The 27,059-nt window shown below is 39.2% G+C and overlaps 2 protein-coding genes across 6 annotated transcripts; both read left to right on the top strand.

The window, feature by feature from the left end:
• Positions 1–219: 219 nt before the first annotated feature.
• Positions 220–15,709, top strand: safb (scaffold attachment factor B). 5 transcript variants are annotated; one of them, XM_077585082.1, is made up of 21 exons: positions 220–495; positions 785–875; positions 1,902–1,963; positions 2,057–2,245; positions 2,331–2,387; positions 2,518–2,551; positions 3,290–3,695; positions 4,008–4,054; positions 4,131–4,234; positions 4,678–4,827; positions 4,907–4,980; positions 5,524–5,561; positions 5,637–5,713; positions 5,796–5,938; positions 6,017–6,116; positions 6,261–6,481; positions 6,557–6,713; positions 6,801–6,865; positions 8,689–8,741; positions 8,811–8,862; positions 15,089–15,709. In XM_077585082.1, the coding sequence occupies exons 1-21, from the start codon at positions 343–345 to the stop codon at positions 15,108–15,110; spliced, it is 2,295 nt and encodes a 764-aa protein (XP_077441208.1). In that variant the 5' UTR covers positions 220–342; the 3' UTR covers positions 15,111–15,709. The 5 variants fall into 5 exon arrangements, with proteins under 5 accessions (XP_077441208.1, XP_077441209.1, XP_077441206.1 ...); XM_077585083.1 differs by lacking the exon at positions 15,089–15,709 and adding an exon at positions 8,950–9,406 and having other exon boundaries at positions 8,811–8,880; XM_077585080.1 differs by lacking the exon at positions 15,089–15,709 and adding an exon at positions 8,950–9,406 and having other exon boundaries at positions 221–495; positions 4,152–4,234.
• A 729-nt stretch (positions 15,710–16,438) lies between these two features.
• On the top strand, positions 16,439–25,537 carry lpla (lipoprotein lipase a). The gene is made up of 10 exons (XM_077585085.1): positions 16,439–16,674; positions 17,370–17,578; positions 17,879–18,058; positions 19,307–19,418; positions 20,114–20,356; positions 21,793–22,035; positions 22,670–22,790; positions 23,790–23,972; positions 24,066–24,173; positions 24,512–25,537. The coding sequence occupies exons 1-10, from the start codon at positions 16,518–16,520 to the stop codon at positions 24,561–24,563; spliced, it is 1,608 nt and encodes a 535-aa protein (XP_077441211.1). The 5' UTR covers positions 16,439–16,517; the 3' UTR covers positions 24,564–25,537.
• The last annotated feature ends 1,522 nt before the right edge of the window (positions 25,538–27,059 follow it).

The raw sequence follows: 27,059 nt of genomic DNA, 5'->3' as shown, positions 1-27,059 counted from the left end.
TTGTCATACATCTGGTTAGGAAATGCGTGGGGGTATGTGCCCCCCACCCTCCAGTACCGCTCATGAAGAATTGTAGACCCCGCTCCATATTTTTTTTGCCCATCCCTGTTCTATAATAACTATAAAATGTTATGTGTAACGAAAATGTAAGTGTTATTTTCGTTTTCTTGATAATCGGAGTCCCCCGCACTGTATTTCCAATGCGCATGCGCAGTTACGACACGACAGACAAAACTGTCCGACAGGACTCCATTTTGAGGTCGATTACGGCTGTGCAGAAACGGCGTTTATTGTGCTACAATTTTCTAGAGGCAGGAGTAAGATATTCCACGGTTAGAAACGATGGCTGATCCATCAACCGAGAATGAGATTCCGGTAGGCGCTGAGGTTCGTAAACTGTCGGACCTGCGAGTTATTGACTTGAAGGCCGAGCTGAAGAAACGAAACCTGGACACCGTCGGCAACAAGAGCGTGCTGTCGGACCGCCTGCATAAGGTCTCATTTTGGTATTTAATAAACACAAACAAAGCCTTATCTGCTAAGAATCTTCAGATAGCATTTTAGTGCATAACTTGATAGTATTTCAGTGTGCACAACTGCTCAGAATAACATCACTCTACGAAGCTATTTAAAGTAGGCTAATCTACGCCATCGTGCTAGCGAGGCTAAAGCTATTAGCTTATGTTTAGAAGGGGGATCCGGTCTGTGATAAAAGTGTCTTTGTGTCAGGTCGCAGTCTTGTGACGTGTGCTTTATTTTTTTTAACCCGATATACACTACGCAGGCTATAGAGGAGGAGGGAGGAAACCCTGACGCAATTGTTCTTTCAGTGGACACGGCGCCGAAAAAATCCACACCAAGACGGACTGCAAAAGGTATTGTATACTGAAAATGCAAGACACATGACTGTATATGTGTGTATCAACCTTTTCTTACGGGAGAAATCATGTATGTAAATATATAATTATGCATAACAGCCAGTTATGTTAGTACACTCCCTTCACCAACAACAGTAATCTCATCAGACTCGATGCCAGTTGTTTGTACAGATATTCGAATTTTCAAGAAGTGCAAAAATAAATCTGAATGGAAATGCTAGAAAAGGAAAAAATGCTAAAAATTTGCAAAAACGTTACACTTAGCGGGGGTGGATTTTTCAGCACATCGAAAAAAGTAAGCTGCAAATTTTGGCCACTGAAACGGATATTGCAAAAGTTTGGAATGCACATATCCAACACACTGAAAGCTTTAATATAAACCTTACAAACACACATATACACAGGCGGGGGGTGCAAAAGTAGCTATAGAGTTATAAAAAGAAAACGTGTACAATACATATGGTGTTTAGAAAATTACAGGAAAAAAATATACTCATTATATAATGTGTCACTAATTTCACTGATGTGATATATAGGCCTACCTACTTTTGCATCCCACTGTATATACTTAAATTGCATCTTAATAGACATTAGAAGGAAGGCCGTGTATGGAATTGAAAAGAGAAAACATGTCGGCCATGCAGAAATGTAGTTGGCAAATAAATGAATAAAATTGGACAGAAGCACACACATAATGCACTAATATCAATTTTGTAAACATATATAGCGAAATTGCATTTTAATAGCTATTTGAGAGGCTTGACAGATGCAGCTCACAAAATTTTTTGCAGGCATCATGCTGGCTAATTCCTAATAGTAGAATGGCCACAAGAGAGCTCCAGTACATGATACCTTAAAATAAGGCTGGTATCGGCACGATAGCATTACCTGGTATCGGAGCTCGTCTATCCCTTGATATTTTTTACTTTTTACCCACATTTCAGACTTTTCTTCTAACTTAGCACTATCTGATCTTATTAATTCTTAGCCTTATATTGATTATTGTCTGCATTTTGTTCTCAGATGTAACACTAGGGCGTGAACACGAGGATGGCAATTTGGAAGATGAATCCCGTCACGATCATGTATGTTCCCGGCCCAGATGCACCCATCAACGTCAGAAGTTGCTCTTTCACACTGTGACTGTGAAGATGTAAATATGGCGCCTGTCTCCTCAGGACGAACATGAGAACATACACGACATGGATATCCTTGACATGAGTGTGCTGGACGAGGCTGACAATGACAATGGATTGCCAGAACAGCATGTGGGGGATCTGGAGAATTTAATTGACGGTGAGGAAGATGAGCACCTGGATGATGATGACGATGACGTAACAATTGACTCTGAAGATGAAGCAAGACAGGTGAGAAAATAAATTCACATAAGTAATAAGGAGTTCTGATCATCTAGGTAGTGACGTTGATTTATGCCAATCTCGTTCTTGTCAGTTGGATGACTCTGTGGGGATGGAAGAGGAAGATATGCTGTGCTCTTCAATTTATGTGGTAAGTTTTTTTTTGTGTTCTTGTATTAGAGCTGATACAATGCCATTTTTTAAAAATTGTTTAACAAAAGTTTAAATGTATTTTACAAATTAAAAACATTTTAAAATAAGTCTTACCATTTGTGTTTCAGACTGCCAACACTGATGAACTATTAGCAGAAACAGGTAAAGTATAGAAAGGGTCAGAAAATGGGTTTTCCGTAGCATTAGCTTGGAATGCAAACACGATCTTGAATTTCAACAAGAGTGAGAGAGACTGGAAGCCCAAAGGTGATTGCTGTCTCTGTGTTGGAATTTGGTTAACTGTTGTTGAAGTAGTAAAAACGGGCCCACTTACCATTTTGGCCAATTTTGATTGTTGCCACTTTGACACATGGTGACAGCAATCGGACTGTGAGTCAGGGCGAGGAGCTTTTGCAGGCTGCCTGCAGTGTTCCAGGTGGCCCGCTCGAAGACGACAGACGTGAAGATCCATCAAAGCCATCTTTTGACAAGTGCTGTTGCAAGCTCTCATAAGGACATGAAACTGTTGGACTTGAATTGAAGTTTTGCTCCAAGGACACTGTAAAGCCAAGCCCAAGGACTGGTACAAGCACACCCATTGCGGCGACGCTAATCTTGCGGCTCTCTTCCATCATGGACTCTGATTTGGATCAGGTGATCATCTTGGGCGTTTCTCAACCTGCGAGGCAAAAGAAATGGTCCGTGGTTATCATACTACCTTTTGGGCTCCATTCCAGTCTCTCCATAGGGTCTACGTAAGCAACTATGCTAAGTTGTTCTAGGAGCACAGGCCCGTGGTCATGACGTTCCTAATCCAGGCCTTGCCACTTCCTCCTTAACCATTGCTGTGTTTCAGAAGTGATTAAACTCTGTGCCATTCTATTCCTGTTAAACCTGTAGAACATGACAAAGTAGCTGGGTCTTGTTTATCTGAGCCGCTTATCGAAGACCGCCACCCGAGCCGCGAGACGAGCACCGATGAAGAACAGGCTGCCACCGCCGGCGGGGAAGACAATGTGTCCACCGACACGGGAGCCAAAGCCGACGCGGAAAGCGACCAGGATGCTCTTGAGACGGACGCCACCGAGGCCGGGGATGCGGAGAAGGCCCCAGAAGAGACATTGGACAGTGAAAAGGGCTCGCAAGCTGTTAGTGTAAGCGAACAGGACGTTGGGGTTGAAACTGTTGGTTCGGAATTGGGTTCTAAGGGGGATGAGATTGAGAAGACAGAAGAGAATGCGACTGCGGATTCATCCTCGGCAGTGAAAGAGTCGTCCTCTGTAGAGGGCGAAGATCAGAACAAGAGGTTTGTTGCTTTCTGTCTACTAGAAACCAAAATGGCTATCTCTCTTTCATTGGCTCTTTTGTGCTAGTAAGAATTGGATGCTCTTTTCAAGACGGTAAAACAATTCAATACATTTGCCATATCGCACTCCCTGCACTTTTACACCTCATAAATGAGTAACATGTTGGGGTTGTCTGGTTCAAGTCTTGTTTACTCACTGTTAAAATACTCACAACGAGTTGATCGTTGCCACTTTTTGTCTAAAGACGCACAAGCTTCTCGAAAAAGTGCTTGCAGATTTCCTCACTTTTCCTCATTTGGATTTGTCTCTAGTTCTGAGGACAAAGATGATGGCAAGGATGAGGTAAAGGATGAAAAGGGTGAGTGCGTTAATTACAATCGGTTTTGCATGCTAGCAGTCGCATGGCCATGATTGAATGTTTTTGCTGAGTATAGCTGCTGCGACTCCTGCTACAGGCAGCAGGAATCTCTGGGTCAGCGGGCTTGCTTCCACTACCAGGGCCACAGATCTGAAGATGCTCTTTAGCAAACATGGAAAGGTCAGTGTTAGAGATTTTTTTCCCAATGTGTTTTTAAAGCTGCTCTCTGTAACAATTTGGCCAAAAATATCTTTACAATAGCCCCCCCCCCCCCTTTTTTTTCTTTTCTTTTTTTACTATTTATGTCTGAAACATTTAATTACTAGATTAACACCTTAGCTGTTCACAATGAGTACGCCTGCAAGCCTCTGGCCAATAGTTTTCAGACTGGATTCGGGTTCAAATTTCCCGTCCTCTGTCTGTGGATGTGACGTCATGTGCGCATTGTGTACTTGAAAGGGTGTGTGCCGTTTCATTTTTCATCAACAGGTGGCAGTAGCTGTTATAATTTTCTGCGTTGAGTAGCTTTAGTGAACACAAGCAACAAATTAATCAGTATTCATTTCACACAAGTCATGCTATGCCAGAGCCACTTTCCTTATCGAGCCCCTTTGTTGCGCAAGGTCGTCGGCGCCAAGGTGGTCACCAACGCGAAGAGCCCCGGGGCCCACTGCTATGGCTTTGTCACTATGTCCTCCACGGAAGAGGCCGCCAAATGCGTCAGCCACCACCATCGAACTGAGCTGCACGGCAAGATGATCTCCGTCGAGCGGGTGAATGTTGCGATCCAGACACTCAAATTGTGAAATTTGATGACCCTCTTTCAACATCATCCTGTCTTTAATACGGCAGGCTAAAAATAAGCCAGCGGGCAAGAAGCCAGCCGACAAGTCAGGCGATGAGCGAAGACACTCTGTCGACTCCAAGTAAGCTTGACTGCATTTTTCATAAGCTCCACCCACTTGACAGTGACCAGGCGTATTGATTTAACAGCTTCTCCGATAATGGGTTAGTCGAATGGCGTCATACTGCACTGCGTCATACTGAGATGAGTTTCAGATGTTTTGCTTAGCTTAAAATGATGTTTTTGAAATGGGAGACCACACATAAGGGAAAAAATGCCATACACAACTTACTGTGTGTTCTAAGATGACCAACTCAACATGTCACACACTTTGATCCAAGTACTAGTACCAAGACTGACCTATGGGAGGCAGCAGCGTGCTACAGTGTGAAAATACAAAGTAGTAGTGGTAGAAAAAGAAGCTAGGCTAAGTGTTAGCTAATCTGGTGACATGGATCTGCACTAACTTATGCACTGGTGCGAGGAACAGCATGACCATATCTGCTGACGTATTGTTTTCTTATTGTTTCATATGCTGTAAAGATTGACAGTAAAAAATGCACCTAGTGAGTGTTTGTTCTATTACCAGAGTTATGATAGCTGACAAAAGTTTCGTACCCCGCAGGTCTGGAAAGGAAGAGGGTGAAGGAAAGGATGGCAAAGGTGAGTGAAGGCCATTTCTCCCCCCAGCGTCGTAGTTGTAATTTGCCACCAAGTCATGAGTCTTTGGTTATACAGGGGACGAGAGGACCGTAGTCATGGACAAGTCCAAGGGGGAGCCAGTCATCAGCGTCAAAGCCAAAAGCAAAGAGCGAGTAAGTGTCTTGGTGATGGCAGGAAAAAGACTCTTTGAAAGATGGAGTTCACTCCTCAATGCCACTCTACCGTGCCCACCAGAGCTCAAAGAGTCAGGACCGCAAATCCTCCAGTAAGGAGAGGAAAGACATCCTGTCGTTCGACCAGATCAAGGAGCAGCGCGAGCGTGAGAGGCAACGGCAACGTGAGCGGGATATGCGAGAGATGGAGAGACGCAGATACAAGTAAGGGCGCCGTGCTGGGAACGTATGAGCCAAGTCGAGCGCACGTCCAACAGCAACGTAACCGGAATCTGTTTGCAGCGATCGGGGTCCGGACAACCGCACGGAGCGCGAGCGAATCCGCATGTTCCGTGAGAAAGAGGAGCGGAAGCACCTGATGAAGAAGAGAGAATGGCTGGAGGTGAGGTCACAGTAGTTGTACTCATTATTTGACACAAGTATTTAGACACACATTCATTTTCTACAAATACAGTACCGTCATCTTTCATCACCATGTTGTGCAAGTGCAGTGTGAAAAGGGCTTAATTGACCTTGTCAGCCTCAGTCTTCGCATGTCCTCATTCCCCAGGCCGAGAGGGAACGTCTGGACGCGGACCGCATGGAACGCCAGTTCCTCGAGCGCGAAAGAATGCGAATCGAGTACGAGCGGCGTCGGGAGCAGGAGCGCATCACCAGGGAGCGCGACGAGATCCGGTGGCAGCAGGACCAGCTGCGCTTCGAGCAGGATCGACGCCCAATGAAGAGGCCATACGACATGGACGGCAGGTTAGGGCCGTTTTATGTCGGGGCCGCATCTTTCCCACTCAAATGTCCCCCACCTGACCATTTCCTCCCTCTCAGGAAGGACGACTGCCCCGACAAGCGCATGAACATGGACGACCGATACCGCTCAGACTTTGGCCGGCAAGACCGTTACCAGGACTTTGACCACAGGGATCGAGGGCGGTACAACGACGACATGAGGGGCGCCGGCCGTGGCATGGGTGGAGATGGTCCGGTAAGAACAGGAACCTTTCCTTGTCCATTTACACGGCATAGTTTTAAATGAGTGGAGTATAATTGTTGGAACTCTTCATGTCTGCAGAATTTCAACGACAGACACGGCCGGGACTCGTGGACCGGCGGAGGCTATGACAAGCGCATGAACAGGTGATTGCCATTTTCAGCGGTACACATGAGCATTAATAGCCGCCCCTGATCTTTACAGCTTCATCCCCCGGATCCAACGGTGCAAAATGTAGAATAAGAAACACTGATTTATTTTTTTCCCTACCAAATCAGTCTTTGCTTCTTGCAGTCTACACAACTGTGTACACAAATGGTTTTGTCGAGTAAGAGGAATCATTTCAAGTTATTTTCCACAATCGTGGCTCAGTTTCAGAAAACAGGTGAGCCGTGATTGGTCATTAGCTGAGCCCTGAGCAACAGTGACGTCACTTTCAGTCGACAGAAAGTGGCAAAATGGCCGCCCCCTCTGATGGATAAAAATGTGTGGATTTTGCTGCTTAACTCATATTCCACAAACACAATATTCATCAGAATAGAGTAGTGACTAGCGTTGAACATATTCAAAAAAAAATTGAAGGGTGTATTTATATATATTTAAATATATATAAATACTGAGCTAAAGTCCAGACCAAAATCCAGTCAAAAAATTGAATCATGATGTCATTGTAGGGCTGAGAAATTAATCAAAATTCAATTCCGATTTAAATTATTACACTCCACAATTACAAAATTGGCATACAGACGCTCCCCAACTTACGAACGAGTTACGTTCCGAGCGATCGTTCGTAAGGTGAATTTGTTTGTAAGTTGCTTCAGTGCTATATTTTGTATTATAATTTATGTTTAAAGAGAATACGTACAGTACTGTACTACGTATGTTAGAGAGAGGGAGCGAGAGACACACACAGTATGTACATGTACGTAATAAGATAAATAAAATGAAGTTTAACTTACTTTTGGAAGATGTACTCGATGCTTAAGGATTTGATGGAGGAGGAGGAGGAGGAAGAGGAGAATTTTATATCATGAGAGGTTCTTCGTCGTCGCTGGAATGGGCTTCAAAAGTTACTTCCTCCTCCGTAACTTCAATGTAGGAAGAAGTTGAGGGTCGAGGAGAAGAAGATGAGTTTTGATGAGTATCTTCCTTGGAGGATTTACTAGAAACTGGCCGAAAGAAGCGATCTAACGACGATTGCACAGTTTTCTTCTTTTTTCATCATAAATGATGCGGTAGCACTGTATGGCATCATTCAATTGATTTGCAACCTTTGTGCAACGTTCAATATTTGGGTCTTGCTGCTCGAAGAGTGCGATGGCTTTATCTATGAGCGACAGGCGTTTCTTCTTCTTCTTCCTCCTCCTCGACACGTTGCTGAGCCTCCAATGCTGGGTGAGCTCTCACAGCGCCAAGCGTCGGTATTAGCGGCGGAAAGAAGCACTACAGTACTCGGAAAAAGGTGCGCAATAAAAAATCTAACTTACAGCATCTCTTTCCGAACATTTTTTGACATGCGCGCATGCGCGCAGACATGTTCGTATGTACCGTTGTTCGTAACTCGAATGTTCGTAAGTAGGGGAGCGTCTGTAGTTGCAAAAAAGAAAAGAAAAAGAGTTGTTTGAGTTTATATATTTGTACCTTTATTATTTTAAAATGACTAATGTAATAAATCTTGTTTGGTCCAAAAGGAACTTGCATAATCAGTGTTTCAAAGAAATTTGTCTTAATATTTTTTTTTTACTTTTTTAAACATTTTCTTTTGTACTAAAAAACAAATGATTGTCCTAATCATGATTTAAATTATTACCAAATCAATCGTGATTCATATTTTTTTCATAATTGAGCAGCCCTACGTCATTGTTTTGAATGCCAACATGTTCCGTTTACTTTCTGTATCCAGTTCAACCTCCTTTGCAGAGGTTCAGCGTCGGTCGCCATAGTTTTCTAAAATTGAGTTTTATTGCAGAGATGGAGGCCGAGACTGGGACCGCAAAATAGACGGCGACCGGCCGTGGCAAGGTATAAATACTATGACGGCTAATTGTGCCATCCAAACTGAAAAGCATCTTAACAATGCATTTTTATCAGGTCGCGATGGTGTCCCGGGCCCGAGCCACATGGGACGTGGAGGAATGGGAGGGTGAGTTGCTTTGACTTGGTGGGTATTTACTTGAAATTTGGTTTTAAATCAATATATATATTTATTTTAAATTTATTTTTAAATTAGTCGCGGAGGCTACATGAGCTCGTCCCAGTCTCTATCGGGGGCGCTCAACCGACAAAACCAAACGATGCAAGGCGGAGCCTTCAATCGACGCTTCTGAACTTTAGTCTGGAAACCACAAAATAAAAAGGTCCACCAAGGAAGGAGTTGACCATTTTGTATTGTTTTTCTTTTTAATCGGGATTTCTTTACTTCCGCAACGCTCTTGTTTCCGTGTTGTAGTGGTCACTTGAGTGTATTGTTTGTTGTTGTAAATGAAACAATTTATAGAACCATGGTTGATGGACCTCACCACAATTCATGTTCAGCTTTCACTTTTATGTTGATACAAAACAATGAATTTCCTTCTGAAACGACTTGTTGGAGAACGTTTTCTCTGCTTTTTTTTTTTGCACCCCAACTAAAAAAAATGTTTACAGTCATTCTTGCTGGTAATAAATGAAGAGTGTTTGTAACCGAAGCATGCTTATTTTATTTCCTCCTCGGTTCTGTGCCACTGAATCAAATTGTCACCATTAAAGCAGACTATCAAGTGAATGGCCTCTCACTTGTAAGAAGTTGAACATTTGAGTGGTTATGAATTTAATGTGAATTTTAGTGTGTTTCTATTATGAATCAATTGCAAATTAAACCCAAAAGCATCACACTTGTCTAGATTTGGCAGTAATGATGGAAACGGGTTTTAGCCATTTTGTGCACAATTTTATTGATGCATCAACAAATTGAGATAGTGTAAATAAAAAATCTCATGCGATTTAGGACTGTTTTTGCGATTGGAGCCTTAAATGAACATTATGAAATACCAGTCACTGTTGGCATAAACCGCTCAGGTTTTTGTTGGAACGCAACATTTTGGCTGGGGTTAATAAAAGTCATTAAATGGTGGCAGGTGTGTGCTTGTTGAATGTGATTAGTTAATTGAGCAGCCACATTACTGGTTATGAGGGTGTGCACACTTTTGAAACCACATTAGCTTGGTCACAATGGTGGAAAAGTTTATTAAGTATTTTTTAAAATATTTGCCATTCAAAGCTAGTTCAGGTGGAATTTTTTTTTAAATCATTATTAGATCGTGCTGGTGTACATAAAGTGGTCAGTTGGTGTTACTTCTTGGTCGCTAGGGGGCGCCATTCACTCGCCAATAAACACTTGACTCCATCGTTCAAGAGGCACACGTGGGATCCCTGTTCAGTTCACACATACGTCGTTTCGTAGTTACGACCGGCTCTTGGAAATAGTGGCGTAGTACTGTGAATAATAAAATAATAGTACTGGAAGAACTCACTTGAATTCAACATGACAACTATGTCCAACAGCTGGAGACTCCCAACTTCCATAGGGTGACAAAATGTACACAACATCCATGGGGTGCTCCATGCTGTGTGGGATCCTTTACTTGAAATCTTGGCCTTTGATACATGTTTATTTACTTTTCACTGTGTGTGTTCTCTTCATGCTTCATCCGGGTTAATGTGTATTCCACTCTGTCCATATTTACTCAACATAGCCTTTGATCTGTGATCATGCCAAAGCTCAAAATGTCTTGACATGATGGGACACATGACGTCACTGGCCAGTATATCTGTGAGGAACTTTATATATATAAAACTTGTCTGAGGATAATCGAAGACTCTAAATTGTTGTTGCTTTTTTAAAGATGAGATGTAATATAGATTGTTGTTGTTTTTGAAAAAAATGTGTATGTCACATAATTGTTTATTTTGATTTGATTTTTTATTCATGGATTATCTTATTTTTTAAATGTTATTCATAATAAATCAAATGTTATCTATTAACCAAATATTTAATAAAGTTAAATTCAATTCATGTATAAAATCGCATCTTACTGGTATTAATTATTTTATTAACAAAAATCATCTAAATAAGGACAATTTAAACCAAAATTATACACTTTAATTAACCAATATTAGGGGGGTAAAGCAGCTCAATACAGTACCAATATTTGTAAAAATTGCTTTGAGAAAGTGACTGACAAAAGCTTTGATTAAAAAAAATGCACCCGTCACACACACGTAAAACAATTTCTCAGAATTAATTTTTTTTCTATTCTTATTTGAAATGAATAAACTCAGCTAAAACTCTGTAAATTGTGATGTCAAAAAGAAGTGATAAATTGTAACGTCACGAAACACTTGACCCCAGACCCAGACACCACATGCACATCTTCATAAACTGTTGAAATCAAATGATTATGAAACCCCTGTGGACATTTTGTCTGCATGGCTCAAGTCCAAAAAAGGATGAGTAGCTGAACCAGATAATACGCAGAGCCCTGTGAATGCCTGGCATTCTGCTTCTACAACTTTAAGATCAACCAGCATCATGTGAACGTGCTGTGCTGCTTATGTAACCATGGCATAAAGATGTGGCTTTCTATGTGATGACTATGTTTACATTGAGAGCACGTCACTTCTGGGACTTGGTGTGCACTTATGTACATCTGTGACCAATGACCATTTGAAGGTTTCTTGTGTCTGAAAAAACGGGGAAATTCACTACACTTCTGGTTAGCGTCACAGTTCTGACGTTTGGAGTTCAAGTCTTGATTTTGGCCCTCCTATAGATGGATAGATAGATGCTAGCTAGCTACTGCTAGCTAGTTAGCTATATTCGTAATCCCACTGACTCGAACCGAATCAAATCATTCTACTTTCAACTCAAAGTTATCGAACCCTCCTTGAATCATTTCGCACCCCACGTATCGCAAACCACATCAAAAATGTTTTTATGTAATTTGTTTATATTAATGAATTTGTTTATGGTCTGCAAACAAACCACTATAAAGCTACTGAATGCAGAAAATTCTTAATTCGAATCGCCACCTGTTGACCAAAAATGAAACTCCACACACCCTTCTGATTTCACATACATAATGCGCACACGACGTCACATCCGCAGGCAGGGCGGGAAATTTGAACCCGAATCCAGTCTGACAATTATTGGCCAGAGGTTTGCAGCAATACCCATTGTGAGCAGCTAAGATGTTAATGTACTAATTAGAAGATGTTTCAGTCATAATGGTCCAATTAAAAGGCTATTGTTACAGAGAGCAGCTATTTAAAAAAAAAAAAAAAACAAACAAACACAACAGTACAGAGAATCATAAGCAATGTACGGTAACCAGTGGTGAGGTAATACTTTTTGAGAGGTTGTAGGTTCAAATCTGGGCACTACGGATTGAAGGGATGTAGGGATGGCTAGGAATTAAAAAAAAAAAAAAGAAGTCATAAATCTGTGTAGCACCAATTAAGCCCTCCAGCATTTAATTTGATATCCTAATTATAAATTATTTTCTCAACCCCATATGTATCAGGAAAAAAATACATAAAAATCCTGTCCAACTTCCTCTCACATTCCAAAAGTTGTTGGTTGAATGGTTACAATGTGTGTAAGTTTAAATACCGGTTATTACGCATATTGTTTCACATCACATTGTTGGATGGTAGTACAACATTTTTGGCTCCAGTTTCCTGTGTACATTGCGTGTAAGCATAAAAACTTCCACTGCAGTAAAAAAAAAAAGGATTAAAGTGCCAAGTTAAGAGCGCTGCAAGATTCTCGTGTCACCCTTGAATAGAGGAATAAAATGGCTACAGTAAACACCGCGTCAAACTTAATTAGAAACTGCTTTCTTTAAGATAGAAATAAGATATAAAATACAAAAAACTCTTTTTATTTGACATGATTTACTCTCTCCAGCTGGCCTCAAGGCCTGGCCGGTGCAGGAAATCATTCCTGCAAGGTCTTCTCTCTTGTTGTGTCTGAAAGCTGGTGGCAATAAAAGCCAGCCCAAAAAAAAAAAAAAAAAGGTCATCAAGAACACGACCTTGCCTATAAGCACATTGACATGCATTTTAAGTGTTAAAAATGGGTGACATGTCAATATTGAAAGTCAGCAAAAAAATGCTGAATAGTGTGGATGGGAAATTTGGAACCCATACGATATACACATGTGCTGAATTATACAGGGGCCCCCTAACTATGTTATGAAATATTTATGCTGGGAAACCAAATCTCTGTACAGTATTTCGACTCTTTACTTTCGAGAGGCAGCCCGTATGAGTCATTGCAACTTTGCCATTACGTGTGCATTTATGTTGAATTGTATTGTATCATGTCTGATTATGTATGTGCATGTTGATCAAGATACAGTACAGTACTTCTATAATCACACTGGCCCATATACATTACCTGTACCGTTATTGAATTAAGTTAGCCCTACACGCCAACCAAAATAAATTGGACTACTCGTCCATTTTCGCTTGTCTTCGTGAGGGTGGTGGAGGAGCTGATGATGATCCCAGACGACTTTTGTGACACACAATGGGTACATATTGACAAACACGGTGCATTTGTACCATTTTTTTGTCCTGTGTCGTGGCCAGAATTTTTCGTAATGTGAAAATATGCGCCTTGACTCAATACAAATTTGCAAAACAGTTGGCTTGACTGCCCTATTTGACCAGGGATGACAAATTGTGTAGACTTTACCTCATGTAACCCTTTATAGTGAATGGAACCATATTTGGTAACATTTCCTCTCTAGTACAGTGGCTGTTAAAACTTTACACAGTTTAGTTTAAATCCTAAAGTACCACCATTTTCATTTTCACCAAATTCCACTTTCATTATACTATTATGCTTATTTAACACTGCGCATTTGAAAGAAAAAGAGTGAAAACAGGAAGTATTTCAAGCTCAGCCTTGTTTTTGCCGAAGATTATTAAATGACAAATCCTGTTTTTTAGGCCTGCAGAAAGCAACGACGGCAGGTCCAATTTATAATGTACATCTTTTGGCATTAATATTATTGATGTTGAAGTATATTATAATATAAGTTTTTTAGTTTGGCAAAAAACAAGATTGATTTACTGTATTTGTTTACATAGAAGGATCAGTACATTGTAACTGCGTTTCAATGGGGAGATCCCCTTTCTGTTTTCAACATTTCTTCTTCTGTGGTGTCACTGCTCATCGTAAGCTTGATTTCTGAGGTCTTGCTTTGTCAATGCGGAGGTGTAAAGACTGAGGGATGGGTGTAGTTCTCAATCTAAATCACTGGGTTGGGCCTGCTGCTTTAAATGTAATCAAACAGACTTCCCAACTCACAGCTAGACATCTCATACTCATATATACATATATAGAGTATGATGAAAAGGCCAAGAGACTATTTTTGTAGAATATAGGGCAGCTGACTACTGTGCAAAAAAATGGCTTCACTTTATGCTAGTAACCTGCGGCCTGTGAGCATTTGATCCTGCTCACCATGCAATTATAAAAACAAATAAAAGCTCAAAGGAACTTAGGTAAAAAGCCACAAAAACATCATTCCTTCTTTGGGTAGTGGGTGATCTGGAGCTTATTCCCGCTGAGGCAGCCTATTTTATTCGCTAGCCAATTGCCGAGTTTGTTCAACTCTAAACAATGTAATCAAATTAGCATTATCACTTATCAATCAAAAGCTTGACCCAACGTGTACTGGGTCAAATCCTCAACGCACTACGCTGGGTATAAAATAACCCAGCATTTGGGTATCTATTTTACACAGTTTGACTTACTTTTAACCCAGCACAGTTTTCATAGTGAGATAGTGACGTTAGGGATGCTGTTTAATTCTCTACATTCTATTATTGCCATTATTTCATTTTTTTGAGTGGGGAAAGTTAAAACGTAAAAAAATGAGTTGTTTTTTCTTATTGAAAAAAAAACAGGTTGACCAAATAATTTTCAGACTACCATTCCCACTCATGTTCACACCTATTCCACCGTGCTGTCGCCGTAAAACATTTAGCATTTTGCATGGACGTTCATAATTAATAATAATAAACACTTGCTCAATTGTTGCAAAAAACATGGTCATTCCATCCTCCGCAGCACCGCATGAGGTGACAACTGAGAACATATACTAATATTGTGGGAGAAGTACAAAGTATAAGATGAATGTAGATTCCCACAAAGGCGTTTGGGAATGGAATTCATCATAAAACTCCGACACATGGTCTCGTTTAAGCACTCACAATTTGAGGTTCATCACTTTTTATCACGTCAGTGCTGTGCGCAAAGCTGACTTTACATGTGACATGAAGTAAAACTTGCTTTTCTTTTTTTCTCTCTCTTTCAGCCCTTATCCCGCAGAGGGGTGAACGTTTGACGCTAGTGAATGTTGATTTCATGTCAGGGTTCGTTCAAGGTCGCAGCATTTCCTAAACGTTCCCTGCAGAGTCTAAACGCTTCTCTAAACAGTCTGAAGATGTTCAAAAATTTCCTTGTGACGAGAAAGACCATTAATACTGTTTAGAAAACCATTAAGACTGTTTAGAGAATGTTTTCAAAACGCTGCGACCTTGAAGGGACGCTGACGTGAAATCAACATGAGTTTGCGTCGCAAATGTTCACGCCACGGGCTGAAGCATCCATGTTGTGTCGCTGTTCCTCATCGCTGCAACTGTGTGGTTTTAACACCAGAGGTCCCTGGTGCCTTTATTAATCCACATGATTAAAAACGGTCATGTATGATAAGGGCCAAGTTTACAACTCACATCATTCTTTCGCTACACTTTTATACTAGACACTGACTTGTTTTTGTTTTACTGTCAATTAATACACCAAACTTGAAAAGCGAATTTATAGTAAATGCGTCTTCAAGAACGCTTGTATGACTTGTGCATTATTAATTGAATGTGTTTACTGTTGTGGTTGTTTACTGTGATGTACAGAATAAAAAAAATACAATATACAGTAACACAGGTTACATTTTAACCTACACAAAATGAACTGAAAATGAGAAACAAAAATTTACATATTTCGAGGTTTTCCTATTATTTTGTCCAGCTCTTGCAGTTCTCACAAGGAATCGATATACTGTTTTGTATTTTAGATACATCCATGTTTGTTTTTTTGTTTGTTTTTGTATTTTATTTTCGTATGATAGTAATTACAGTAAGTATAACCATTTTATTTGATTCTATTAATTTGTCTTGTCAAAAATAATAATGAGAAGAGGACTGCTTTTACATCATGAAAAATAATTATGAATTAATTACGCTATTTCAAGTAATTATACCCATATATGGACAGAGTGAACTACTCCATAATTTTATATTTGTAATTAAAGTACATACGGGTAACAAAAACCCCAAGTCCATTCATCTCCAGAAATGTTATTTGTATTTGATTTTATTTTTAAGAGAATAAAAGACTTTTTGAATTGAACTACTAAAATAAATAAACTTTAGTGCAATTTTTTTAATGCACCTGTTTATATTTTATGCCTAAAACTCGTATGGTTTGTAGAAAACATTAATGAGACTAACCATAACTATTATTTCAGCGTACTGTACTCTGCAGCGTTCCAAACTGTGAATGGTCAACCTTTCTATTGAGAAGAGACCCTTGGGGAAACCCCGCCCCTAAACCGACGTCCAATCCCGTTGTAATATGCAAATGAGCCACTCTTAAAGATGACTTTAGGAGCGCCAACCGTGACAGACCGTAAAGAAACTTAACGCCGCGTGTATACGACGCCACTATATTTCTGTTTTAAAAGTCGGATGCCGATCCTCCAACTCTACTTAAGACACCTCACAGGACCAACTTTTAATAATATGGGAAAAGAAAACATACGTTTTTTCACTGCTTGGATACTTTTGGGGAAAATCTTTGCCACTTTTTGTTCGGACCCTGAACTCACCAGCAGCACTGTGTTTGGTAAGAACGACAAAATCAGTACTTTTGATTTCCTTTTTCACCATACCTAAATATTATAAGCACACAATTAATTAAATGTTTGATATGATGCTTAATTGATTGATTAATTAAATGTGGCTGTTTGCCGGAGAATAATCTTGAAAATTAAAATCTTGAAACGTACACGCCTGCAGGTCTTCAAGTCATCTCATACGATCACCTTCATATGTGCATTAAGTAAAGCCTGCCTCTGGGACCTTTCATGTAAAAAAAAAAAGAAAGAAAAAATAGATAATCATTTGGGAGAACATCCACGCAGTCATTTAACATGTAAAGTATGAAAATAGATCACAAGGCATGTGTTTTAATAAAAGACATGTTAAAATATAGTTAAAAAAAAAAAATCTATTCGCCATATGAAAGTAAAATTATTCTGTGGTAAGTGTGCTTTAAATGCAAAAGGGGGCGACATAGTCTTTGTTTTATGCACCTACATGCAGATCTACATTTTAAAAATAAGGAGATTCCCAATTCGGAAGTATTTAATGGCAATATGTGTTTTTCTGTTGTATTTTGCAAAAGAAAAAAAAGTTGAAAGTATATAATAATGACCCTAAATAAGTTGGACCATATTATTAATGTATGCGCTAAGCAAGCCTTTTATGCCCTTATGACCTTTCACATTTATGTGTGTGGGTGTGTGTGTGTTGCAACAGTGAACAGCAGCTTCACCCCCACCTCCCCGCCCGCTACCACCACAGAGTGGATCAACGACTACACAGACATCGTGTCCAAATTCTCCCTGCGCACGGCCGAATTTCCAGATGATGACATGTGCTACATTGTGGCCGGGAGGCCCGACACCATCCAGGAATGCGAGTTCAACGCGCAGATGCAGACGTTTGTTATCATCCATGGCTGGACGGTACGTGCACGTTCACAAATAAAGCACCTCTTGACCCCAACATGTGGAATTAGGCTCTATCGGAATGTCGTCCGACCGGATAGATTGCTGCTTGGTGAGGTTTGTTGGGAAATCCATCCATTTTCTATTGTGTCCTCATTGGGGTCACGGGTGAGCTGAAGCCTGACTTTGGGTGAGAAAAGGAGTACACCCTGGACTGGTTGCTAGCCACCTGTAGTTACAGGAAATCTCATTATTCGATAAATTTGAATCCAATCGGTTTCAAATCAACCTCACTAGTGCACATATGTGTTGTTATAGGTGACAGGCATGTTTGAGAGCTGGGTGCCTAAGCTGGTGTCGGCCCTGCACGAGCGTGTGCCCGGTGCCAACGTGATCGTGGTGGACTGGCTGACGCGCGCCAGCCAGCACTACACGACCTCCGCGGCCTACACCAAGCTGGTGGGCCGAGACGTGGCCAAGTTTGTCACCTGGATACAAGTGAGTTCACCAGTGTTTTAAATGGTGGGGGGGACATGAAATCACCTAAATGAAGTTCAGTTTTTTTGCATTGGGGCCATTCGGTTAAAATAAATAAATTAATAAACTTGACTTAAATAAAATAAACTTGGCTTAAAAAAAATGAACTTACATTTTCTCACTATGAAGCAATTAACTAAGCCCTATCAGCAAAGAAAACTATTAATAATAACTATACAGGGGTTCCTCATTTTAAGATGGAGTTCCGTCCTACAATGACAACGTAACCCAAGTGAATCATTTTGTATTTTGTGGCAGTTCAAACAGTTCCAATTAGGATTTATATGGCAAAAAAAGAAAAGTAATTTAAAACGAGACATGAAGCACTATTTGTGTTTGTTTGTTAGCTAGCTAGCTAGCTAGCTTCTGTACTTCCTGGTTTAGCGAGGTTCACAGTTTGTTATCAGACTACTTTCTCCCTTTTGGAGCAGGACATAAAACATATATTTAGAAGAAGATACCAAGATCGTTTTTTTTTTCTGGCAAAAAGAAAAAAAAGAAATGTAGTAGATGTGCTTTTCAAAATGAATAGTAGAGTGTCATAATTGTGGTTGTTTTTATGTTAGCATATGCTACTTCCAGATTCATGGACAATAATGTCAAATAAACAAACTGTAGCATTTTGATTCTCGGGTGGGGGTGATGTAACTTAGATGGCCAAAACTGAAAGTAAATTTCCCAACAAAAAAAAGTGGAAAGATAATTGTCGGGTTCTTAGCTAGCAAGCTACTTCCTGGCTAAGGACAATGACGGAAGACAACTGGATTGCACCTCTTTAAAAAAAAATATATATATATATATATATATATTATCACGTAGCAAATTCCAACAATCCTAACAAAAGTTAAAAGAACTATAAATGTAATCTTCAGCACATGTTGCACTGCTACAAAAATATTTTGTGTAATCACCTAACAAACAAACAAAAAAGCAAATGGTGATCAAAACAATACATTGCCTTTAGAACAAAGGAATGTTTTTAAAAGACCCCAATAATGGACTAGTGTTGACATTCCAAGTATTTGAAAGGATTATTATGCTCATGTCCCTGATTACATTCCAAACAACATTAAGGCTTATAAACACAGGCGGCCATATGGCCGTTCGGACCTTGTACCGCCAGTTATTAATTTATAATCCTCATGTAAGCGTGTGTGTCTATTAGATGTAAGACATTCAGCATGTTTGTTGTTATTGTGACTCGTTCAGAAAGAGCTGCAGATGCCCTGGGACAGGATCCACTTGCTGGGTTACAGTCTGGGGGCGCACGTGGCCGGGATTGCCGGGGACCTCACCGACCGCAAGATCAGCAGGATCACAGGTGAACTCAACACGACAATCACTGCTAATGAATGAGGGTGAATTTCCCCTGTTGTCATTTTCTACACGTTAAAAACAATTGGGTCAAAAAGTAACCCAATTGTGGGTAAAAAAAATGTACCGATCCACTTTATATGTCAATTTGTCCTAACTTTGAGACAAAAAATTGGCCTTTCAGCGTAAAACGACTAATAAAAATAGGTCAAAGGTTTACTTGTGTCAAAAAATGGGGTCATTTTGTATAAAACAACCCAGAAAGTTGGGTCAACTTGACCCAAGTAGAGGATCGGTCCATTTTTGGCCCATAGTTGGGTTATTTTTGACCCAACTGTTTTTAGAGTGTTATAGTGTCAATCAAAACTGAGCATTATTATCTTTGTGTAATGGCCATTTTTACACCAGTGCCTCATGAAGTGTGTAAATCAACACATTGCTGGAAGCAATAATTTTGCTAACGCTGCATACCAGTGAAATATAATCTGCCGGCTATGACATTCCAAGTCTGTAAATGTATGCCCTATAGTGCCAGCCAGCAGGCCCAATCCTTTATTTGCCAGTTGTTCCAGCTTTAAAACCTCTAACCCGCTTACCATAATTGTCCATTTCTCCGCCCTTAAGTTGGCTTCTCCAGACTGAAAAACAGGTCAAAGCAACCGCCAATGTTATCTATGTAACGCCGTAACGTGACCGTTTCAGGACTGGATCCCGCCGGTCCCACATTCGAGCACGCCGACGCCCAGAACACGCTGTCCAGAGACGACGCCCAGTTCGTGGACGTCCTGCACACCAACACGCGAGGCTCGCCGGGCCAAAGCATCGGCATCCAGAAACCCGTGGGCCACATCGACATCTACCCCAACGGAGGCACCTTCCAGCCGGGCTGTGACATTCAGAACACCCTGAGGGGGATTGCGCTGGAAGGCATCAAGGGCCTGCAAAGTATGTAGTCGCCCCACTCGTGCATGTCGGTTTTGGATTAAGATCATAAGCTTCTTTACATTTTTACCCATAATGCACAATATTTACATGCTAAAGCTCAATCCATCGCATATATGGTTCCAGCTGTGGAAACAATGACAGCGCTTAGATTGTCTTCCAAAAAAAACAATAGCTAAGCTATACATTTTATCGCACCAACATTTTGGCTTCACTTGCACAATCGAGACATGTTTGCCCTCCGGTCTCTTAACATAAAGAATTACAGTCGATCACACAGGCGTGGTTTGGCTCGTGCCGAGATGAAAGTCTTGTTTGATGATTTGCTGCTTCGCTCCCTTAACTGTATAGTATTAAACAAACACAGCAAAAACGTGACTGACATAATCTGAAAGTAGCTGTTCTCATGGGTATCAAGTCGGATTTTATACAAAATGTACAAGCACTCGAAATCGGATTGAATTTTTGAGTCATGAGAAAAAGCTTTTGTTTTTTTGTTACCTCCAAGAATCAGACTGGATCTTGGATCTGGATAATAGAAATTCAAATTATACAATCATTTCCTGTAAGGGGTTTAACCACTTTCTATTACACATTACTGCCACCTAGAGGACTGGAGTGAGACACTATCTTCCGCATTTAAATGAATTTTTAATTATTTAAATAAATAAAAACATGAAAACAGGACAATATCACTTAACTAGAAGAGATTATTGCTCGTCCTTGGCAGAGGACTGAAAAAAGTTTTTAATAAGTTCCTGTAGTATTAGGGATGTTCAACAACACTTTTTTTTTTTAAGACCGATACCAGTATGGGTACTCAATTCTTGAGTAGTCAACGATGCCAAGAACTCATACCACTGGCGCTTTGAATATCTACAAATAAATAAATAAATAATAATGATAGTTAATTTTGAATAATTATATATCACAATATAGCATTTTCCCTTAAAATTGCATAAATTTAATGGCCATTTTCTTTTATCTTTCTATTGCTATACTTCCAGAAATTGCATTTTTATATGCCACAAGCCCTGATCCCACAATATTTGAATATCGTTTCAAACTACATCCGCCTTAAAAATACATTTGCTTGCATATTATTTCAATTTGAAAAAAATGCACCAGAAGTGGACATCAACTTCCACTAACAACCGAACTTTAAGATCTTTGTCTCTCTGTCAAGATGTGCCACTTTAACAGTTTTTTTTTTGTCATGCAAAAATCAGCGTACATGGAAAGACTGAATATTTTTTATTGAATTTACCATTAATCTGAAGCACTTTTTTTTTTTCACCCTTTGGATGGAGCAAAAAACACAGAGCCAATTTTTGTATGGGTTCTTACAATTTTTTCAAATCCTACATCTTGCTAATCTGTACCTTACTGCCATTCGTAATAACACATATGTTCTATATGTGCGTGTGTGACATATGCAGACGTGGACCAACTGGTCAAGTGCTCCCACGAGCGTTCCATCCACCTGTTCATCGACTCGCTGCTCAACATGCAGCAGCAGAGCATGGCCTTCCGCTGCAACTCGCGCGAGGCTTTCTACAAGGGCCTGTGCCTCAGCTGCCGCAAGAACCGCTGCAACAAGATCGGCTACAACATCAACAAGCTCCGCATGGCGCGCAGTGTCAAGATGTACCTCAAGACTCGGAAATTGATGCCCTACAAAGGTAAACAACGGGAAGTGTTGTTTGCTGTTAATTTTTTTGGTATAGCCTTTATTGTTTTTTTTGTTTTTGTTTGTTTTTTTTACCATGAAAACACTTGCTATATATTGGAATTCTGGGGTTGATATAGCGATCATTTTATTACAGGTTTATCGTGACTGATGATGCAATTTTCACACACAAACACTACAATACATAAAGTATATTTTAGTCTATTTTTTTCTAACATGCCTAAAGCATGTAGGTGGTGTAAAACTTTAAAGACATTGTTTTATAGTCTTTATCTGGTGTTTGTTGCAGATTTATTGCAGAGGTTTTGAAACATAAACTGGACCTTCAGCTAGTCATCACACTACTGCTAACCAAGAGCGCCTCTGCTGGTTGTAGTCAAGTATTGCAGGCTATTTCAGGCACTACATCAAGCTGCAACTGTTAAGGAGGTCACATGATTAGATATTTTAGAGACTGGGGGTTGGCATAGGAAAGGCGACGCCTATGCAAGCACGTTTATTTCCGTATTCTCAAAGTTGTGCTAAAGCTATTCTCATTTTAAATGACAAGAGATACATTTGCGTTAGAGTTGGCATTATTGTGCACTCTACTAACTGTAATGTATAATGTGCATCTTCTTTTTTAGTTTTCCACTATCAAGTGAAGATGCATCTGTTCAGCAAGGAAAGCCTGACTTTTAAAGAGCAGCCAGTAAAAATTTCCCTTTTTGGAACTCATGGAGAGACAGAAGACATCCCCTTTGTCTTGTACGTATGTTATACTTCAGTATGTACAATAATGTTGGCACATAATTGTCTACTAACTTTGCTTAAAAAAAAAGAAGAAGTTCGTTTTTTGTTTTCAATTAGCCTTAATCATGATTAATAATACTAGATTTTAATGAAAGAATCCACAATATCTATGTACATATATACAGTCACAGTATAAATAGGAGCTGTACATTATGTTATACACCGTAAGCAAATGTGAATAGCAAAATGTATGTGAATGAACTATAACACTATAGTAAAAATAGAATAAAAAATACACATTTTATTAAATGTAGCATTATTTAAAAATAAAGCATTTTTATATATATATTTTTTTTAGATTTTTCATTTTTTTTAATAAATAAAAATAATAATTATTACTATAGTATGCAAATATGAATAGCAAAAATGTAAGTGAATGTGAACAGTAGCAAGAATATAATCTAATATATAAAAATAAAATAAAAAAATAAAAATGTTATTAAATATACAGTATTGTTAATTATTTAAAAAAAATGAATAAATATATTTTAATATTTTATATGTATATTAAAAATTAAAACATATTTTTAAATAAAAATAACTTACATTTTTTTGTACAAATTTAAAAAATAAAGAAGAAAACTAAAACTAAACGAAAAGTTAAAGGTAATCTATACATGAATAAATAATATAATATAAAACTATACTATGCTCTATGTAGAGTAAATGTATTATATTGCATTGTCTGTGATGACTACACATGGGCCAACAATACACTAAATAAGAAAAGATTATAAAATGAGTGGTATAATATTTAATTTAAGCAAATTATATGTCAATAAAAGTGTATTTATATTGCATACCGCCATGGTTAAAAAAAAAAGAAGCTGCAAGCGTGACTCTAAATCAAGACGACAAGTTAACGTCTGTAAACATTACGCTTGCTTCCAAGTTGTCGACGACGTCTGAGCGCTAACCTTAGAATGTGCCTAACCCCGCCCCCATCTCCCGCAGGCCCGTCATGATAGGCAACAGCACAATGTCCTTCCTCATCACCACCGACGTGGACATCGGCGACCTGATGATCGTCCATCTGCGCTGGGAGAAGGACACCTTAATCAGTTGGTCGGACTGGTGGGGCAGCAACAAGTTCTCCGTCCGAAAGCTGCGAATCAAGTCGGGGGAGACCCAATCGAAGTAAGTCCCTTTAAGTTTGTGCTGTGTAGAAAGAAAATCCTCAATGAATGCAGCTTTAATTTATTATGATTATTATTATTTTTATCATTCTAGGGTGATCTTTAGTGCAAAGGAAGCAGAGTTCACTGACCTGGTCAGAGGAGGAAAAGCTGCGGAGTTTGTAAAGTCCAAAGAAGACAACATGAGTCGGAAAGAAAAACTGTAAGTTCAAGAGATGACACCATCTGTTTTGGGGTTAATTGTCGTGTATTTGTCCTAATTGCGATGTTCTTTATCATAGGAATTGTAACTGCGGAACAGAGGGTCTGATCTAGCACCTCAAACCAAATTACACCCAAATCTGGTCTCGATTCCAGTACAAATGTTAGAAAGTATCAAATTAATCCAGGTCTAGAATTTATCGTTAGCATTAGCATTAGAATTGATTACATGCCCATCCCTAATCCGAAGCAAAAAAATATGGATACCAGTCATTCTTTGGCGCAACCTCTCAAAATGCTGACGTTTTCCATTTTTATTTTGTCCTCCCCTTTCTGCAGGATGCACAAGTTGAAGACGCAGGGGAGTCTGTTCGGTCAGAAGGATGCTTGAAGATGTAGTTGAACACTCGCATGCACCCTCGCTAGCATCGCCATCATCATCCTGCTCAACTTGCACAGCCAAAGAAGGACAAAATCACAACACTGCATGGGAATTGGCAATCCAAGCACAACACCTTAAAACATGCAAGATGACTCTGGACCTGGAAAAAAAATGTTACACAAGTGATGATGTGCTCACAATTTCTCTTTTCAATCATTTGTTTATGCCTACTGTATGTTGTTTGTACACATTTGCCGTGCCTGTATGAAGTTTGAATTCTTGCTGAGTTATTCAGGGTGACAGGCATAATTTAGGCACATTTTTGTAGTGTTTGTCTTTAAAAAATGCAAATTTTGTCCCTTTGCCCTAACTACTAACTGCCAACAATCAACAGGGACCAAAGAGTTATTGACTATCTACTGAATACAATTGGTCTTGTAAATACCATTTTAAAAATCCCTCTTTTATATTTGGAATTTTGGAATTATGTTCATTTGATTCGATGTTGGTTGTTTATCACAGGTCACTTTAAAACATGTTCGTCTTCTTCCATGCAGACATTAAAAAGAAATATATGCTCATTTTGAGATTGCAGCCTTACTTTTAAAGGCCACACAAGTTACATAATTGCCGCAATTAAAAATACACACGCAAGCCGCTGGAGTTTGTGATGGACCTTCCAAACCCCGTAGCCATAATACATCTCAAAAATACACCGTATTGTATTTATTGAATGTACATTTATATATTTGTATATTAAGCTGTAATATATTTTGTCGTGCTTTGGTTGTCTGTATTTTTTATTATTATAAAAAGCTGTTCTGTGATTACTCTTTAATGTGCCAGCTGTTTGAATGAGAGATCCGATGGGTCTCCATTGCCTGCTGTTGAGCGCATTTATCAACTGATTTGCAGTGCACTGTATTAAGAAAGAGCTCGAGGTGGTTTAATAAAGACAGAAAATGACATATTCTGACTGCTCATGCTGCTGTTAGTGTACATTTTCTTAAACACGTGTGCCAAAAAGACTACTCTTTACTCAAAACAATGCAAAAGTCCACAAATACAGATTATTACAGAGTTACTGGAAACAAATAATAATCTAACTACCACCATTAGTCTTGATCGTCAAAAGTCATGCTAAAGTGCCAAATGGAGGCAGATTCCTAAATTTATGTTTGGTGCAAATACAACATTGCTCATCACCAAAATGACACCATGCCTATCGTGGAAAACAAAAACCGTCAGGCTACAGCTAGAAAACAAAAGTTGCAGGAAAAGCCTACTAGAACAGCTAAATTTGTGGGGGAGTTAATCAAATGTACTTATTAGTGGCAAAAGTGTTCTGACTCACATTTAACATGATCTTGAATGTGATTGGTTAATTCTTAACACAGCCACATCTCTGCAAGCGGGTGTGCACACTTGTGCAACCTCTATTTGTCATTTTACTTCACCTCACCAATAGATGTAATGTATTTTTGTTTTTATCTGTCATATTAACAGTATGAATTTTTACAATGATTATTCTTGGTCTCACAAAAACCTGGAAATTGAACAGGGGTGTGTAGACTTTTTATATCCATTGTTAGTACATCCATAAAACAGCAATGGTATGGCTGGAAAGTTAGGTCAAATTTTACTAGTTTGAATTAAATGCATTTTGTTCATCTGTCAGTGGCTGACACTGTAAAAGCTTGTAAAAGCATAATGATGATCTGGTGTGGTCTGACGTGCGCGTTACAGTGCAGTTAATGTAGTGGCGATGTTTGGTCAATTACTTATTCAAAAGTACTCATTTTCCACGAACTGATCTGTTTTTGTCCTTCACACATTATAAAAAAAACACAGCGATTTGTACCAAGCAAACAATAACAGAGTGCAATAAGCATCATGACTCATGTGAACACGCCGATCACGTTTTGGTGGACAAACATGGGCCACTAAGTATGTCATAATTCCTTGGCGGCTTGTAAGTGCATTTTCAGGTTACTGCAGGTCAGCCTGCACACTGTGTTTTAAGAGTTCAGCTGGCTGTTGACACCAAGACAGTTTAGCTTAAAAAAAAAAGGGTGGGGGGGGTGGGGGGGATGGGGGAGTCAAAACACATTACGTAATATGCACAGTTGAAATTAAACAATGCAAAATATAATATAATATATATATATATAATATTTTTAACCTTTTTATCATTAAATATGAATGGTAGTCACTTCTGACCCGATTATGTCACGTTTTTTTTTTTTAAACAATAACAACAATACCAATATAATTTACTTACTCTAAGATGAATATTACTTGGGTTTATTTTTTTTTTGGGGGGGGGGGGGCAAATAGCCAATATTAGCTTCTTTTTTCTTGAGTTTCTGCAATATAATTGATAAAATGTCAGCTATTTAATTATTTTTTATTTCAAAAATATTTGAACTAGTTGGTAGATGAGGTTGAAGTGTATACAATCATCAAAAATGAGAATTTTTAATGTCTTCAAACAAAATACTAATT

This window comes from Vanacampus margaritifer, chromosome 13, assembly GCF_051991255.1.
Source record: "Vanacampus margaritifer isolate UIUO_Vmar chromosome 13, RoL_Vmar_1.0, whole genome shotgun sequence".
NCBI lineage: Eukaryota > Metazoa > Chordata > Actinopteri > Syngnathiformes > Syngnathidae > Vanacampus > Vanacampus margaritifer.
This window is presented reverse-complemented; position numbering and strand designations above follow the sequence as displayed.

Excerpts from the sequence above, each read along its gene's own strand:
- lpla (XM_077585085.1), top strand. The coding sequence starts at position 16,518 with ATGCCGATCCTCCAACTCTACTTAAGACACCTCACAGGACCAACTTTT. Across the intron at positions 19,419-20,113 it reads CAAGATCAGCAGGATCACAG|GACTGGATCCCGCCGGTCCC; the intron begins GTGAACTCAACA and ends TGACCGTTTCAG. Across the intron at positions 20,357-21,792 it reads AGGCATCAAGGGCCTGCAAA|ACGTGGACCAACTGGTCAAG; the intron begins GTATGTAGTCGC and ends TGACATATGCAG.
- safb (XM_077585079.1), top strand. The coding sequence starts at position 343 with ATGGCTGATCCATCAACCGAGAATGAGATTCCGGTAGGCGCTGAGGTT. Across the intron at positions 5,939-6,016 it reads ATGGAGAGACGCAGATACAA|CGATCGGGGTCCGGACAACC; the intron begins GTAAGGGCGCCG and ends ATCTGTTTGCAG. Across the intron at positions 8,742-8,810 it reads CGGCGACCGGCCGTGGCAAG|GTCGCGATGGTGTCCCGGGC; the intron begins GTATAAATACTA and ends CATTTTTATCAG.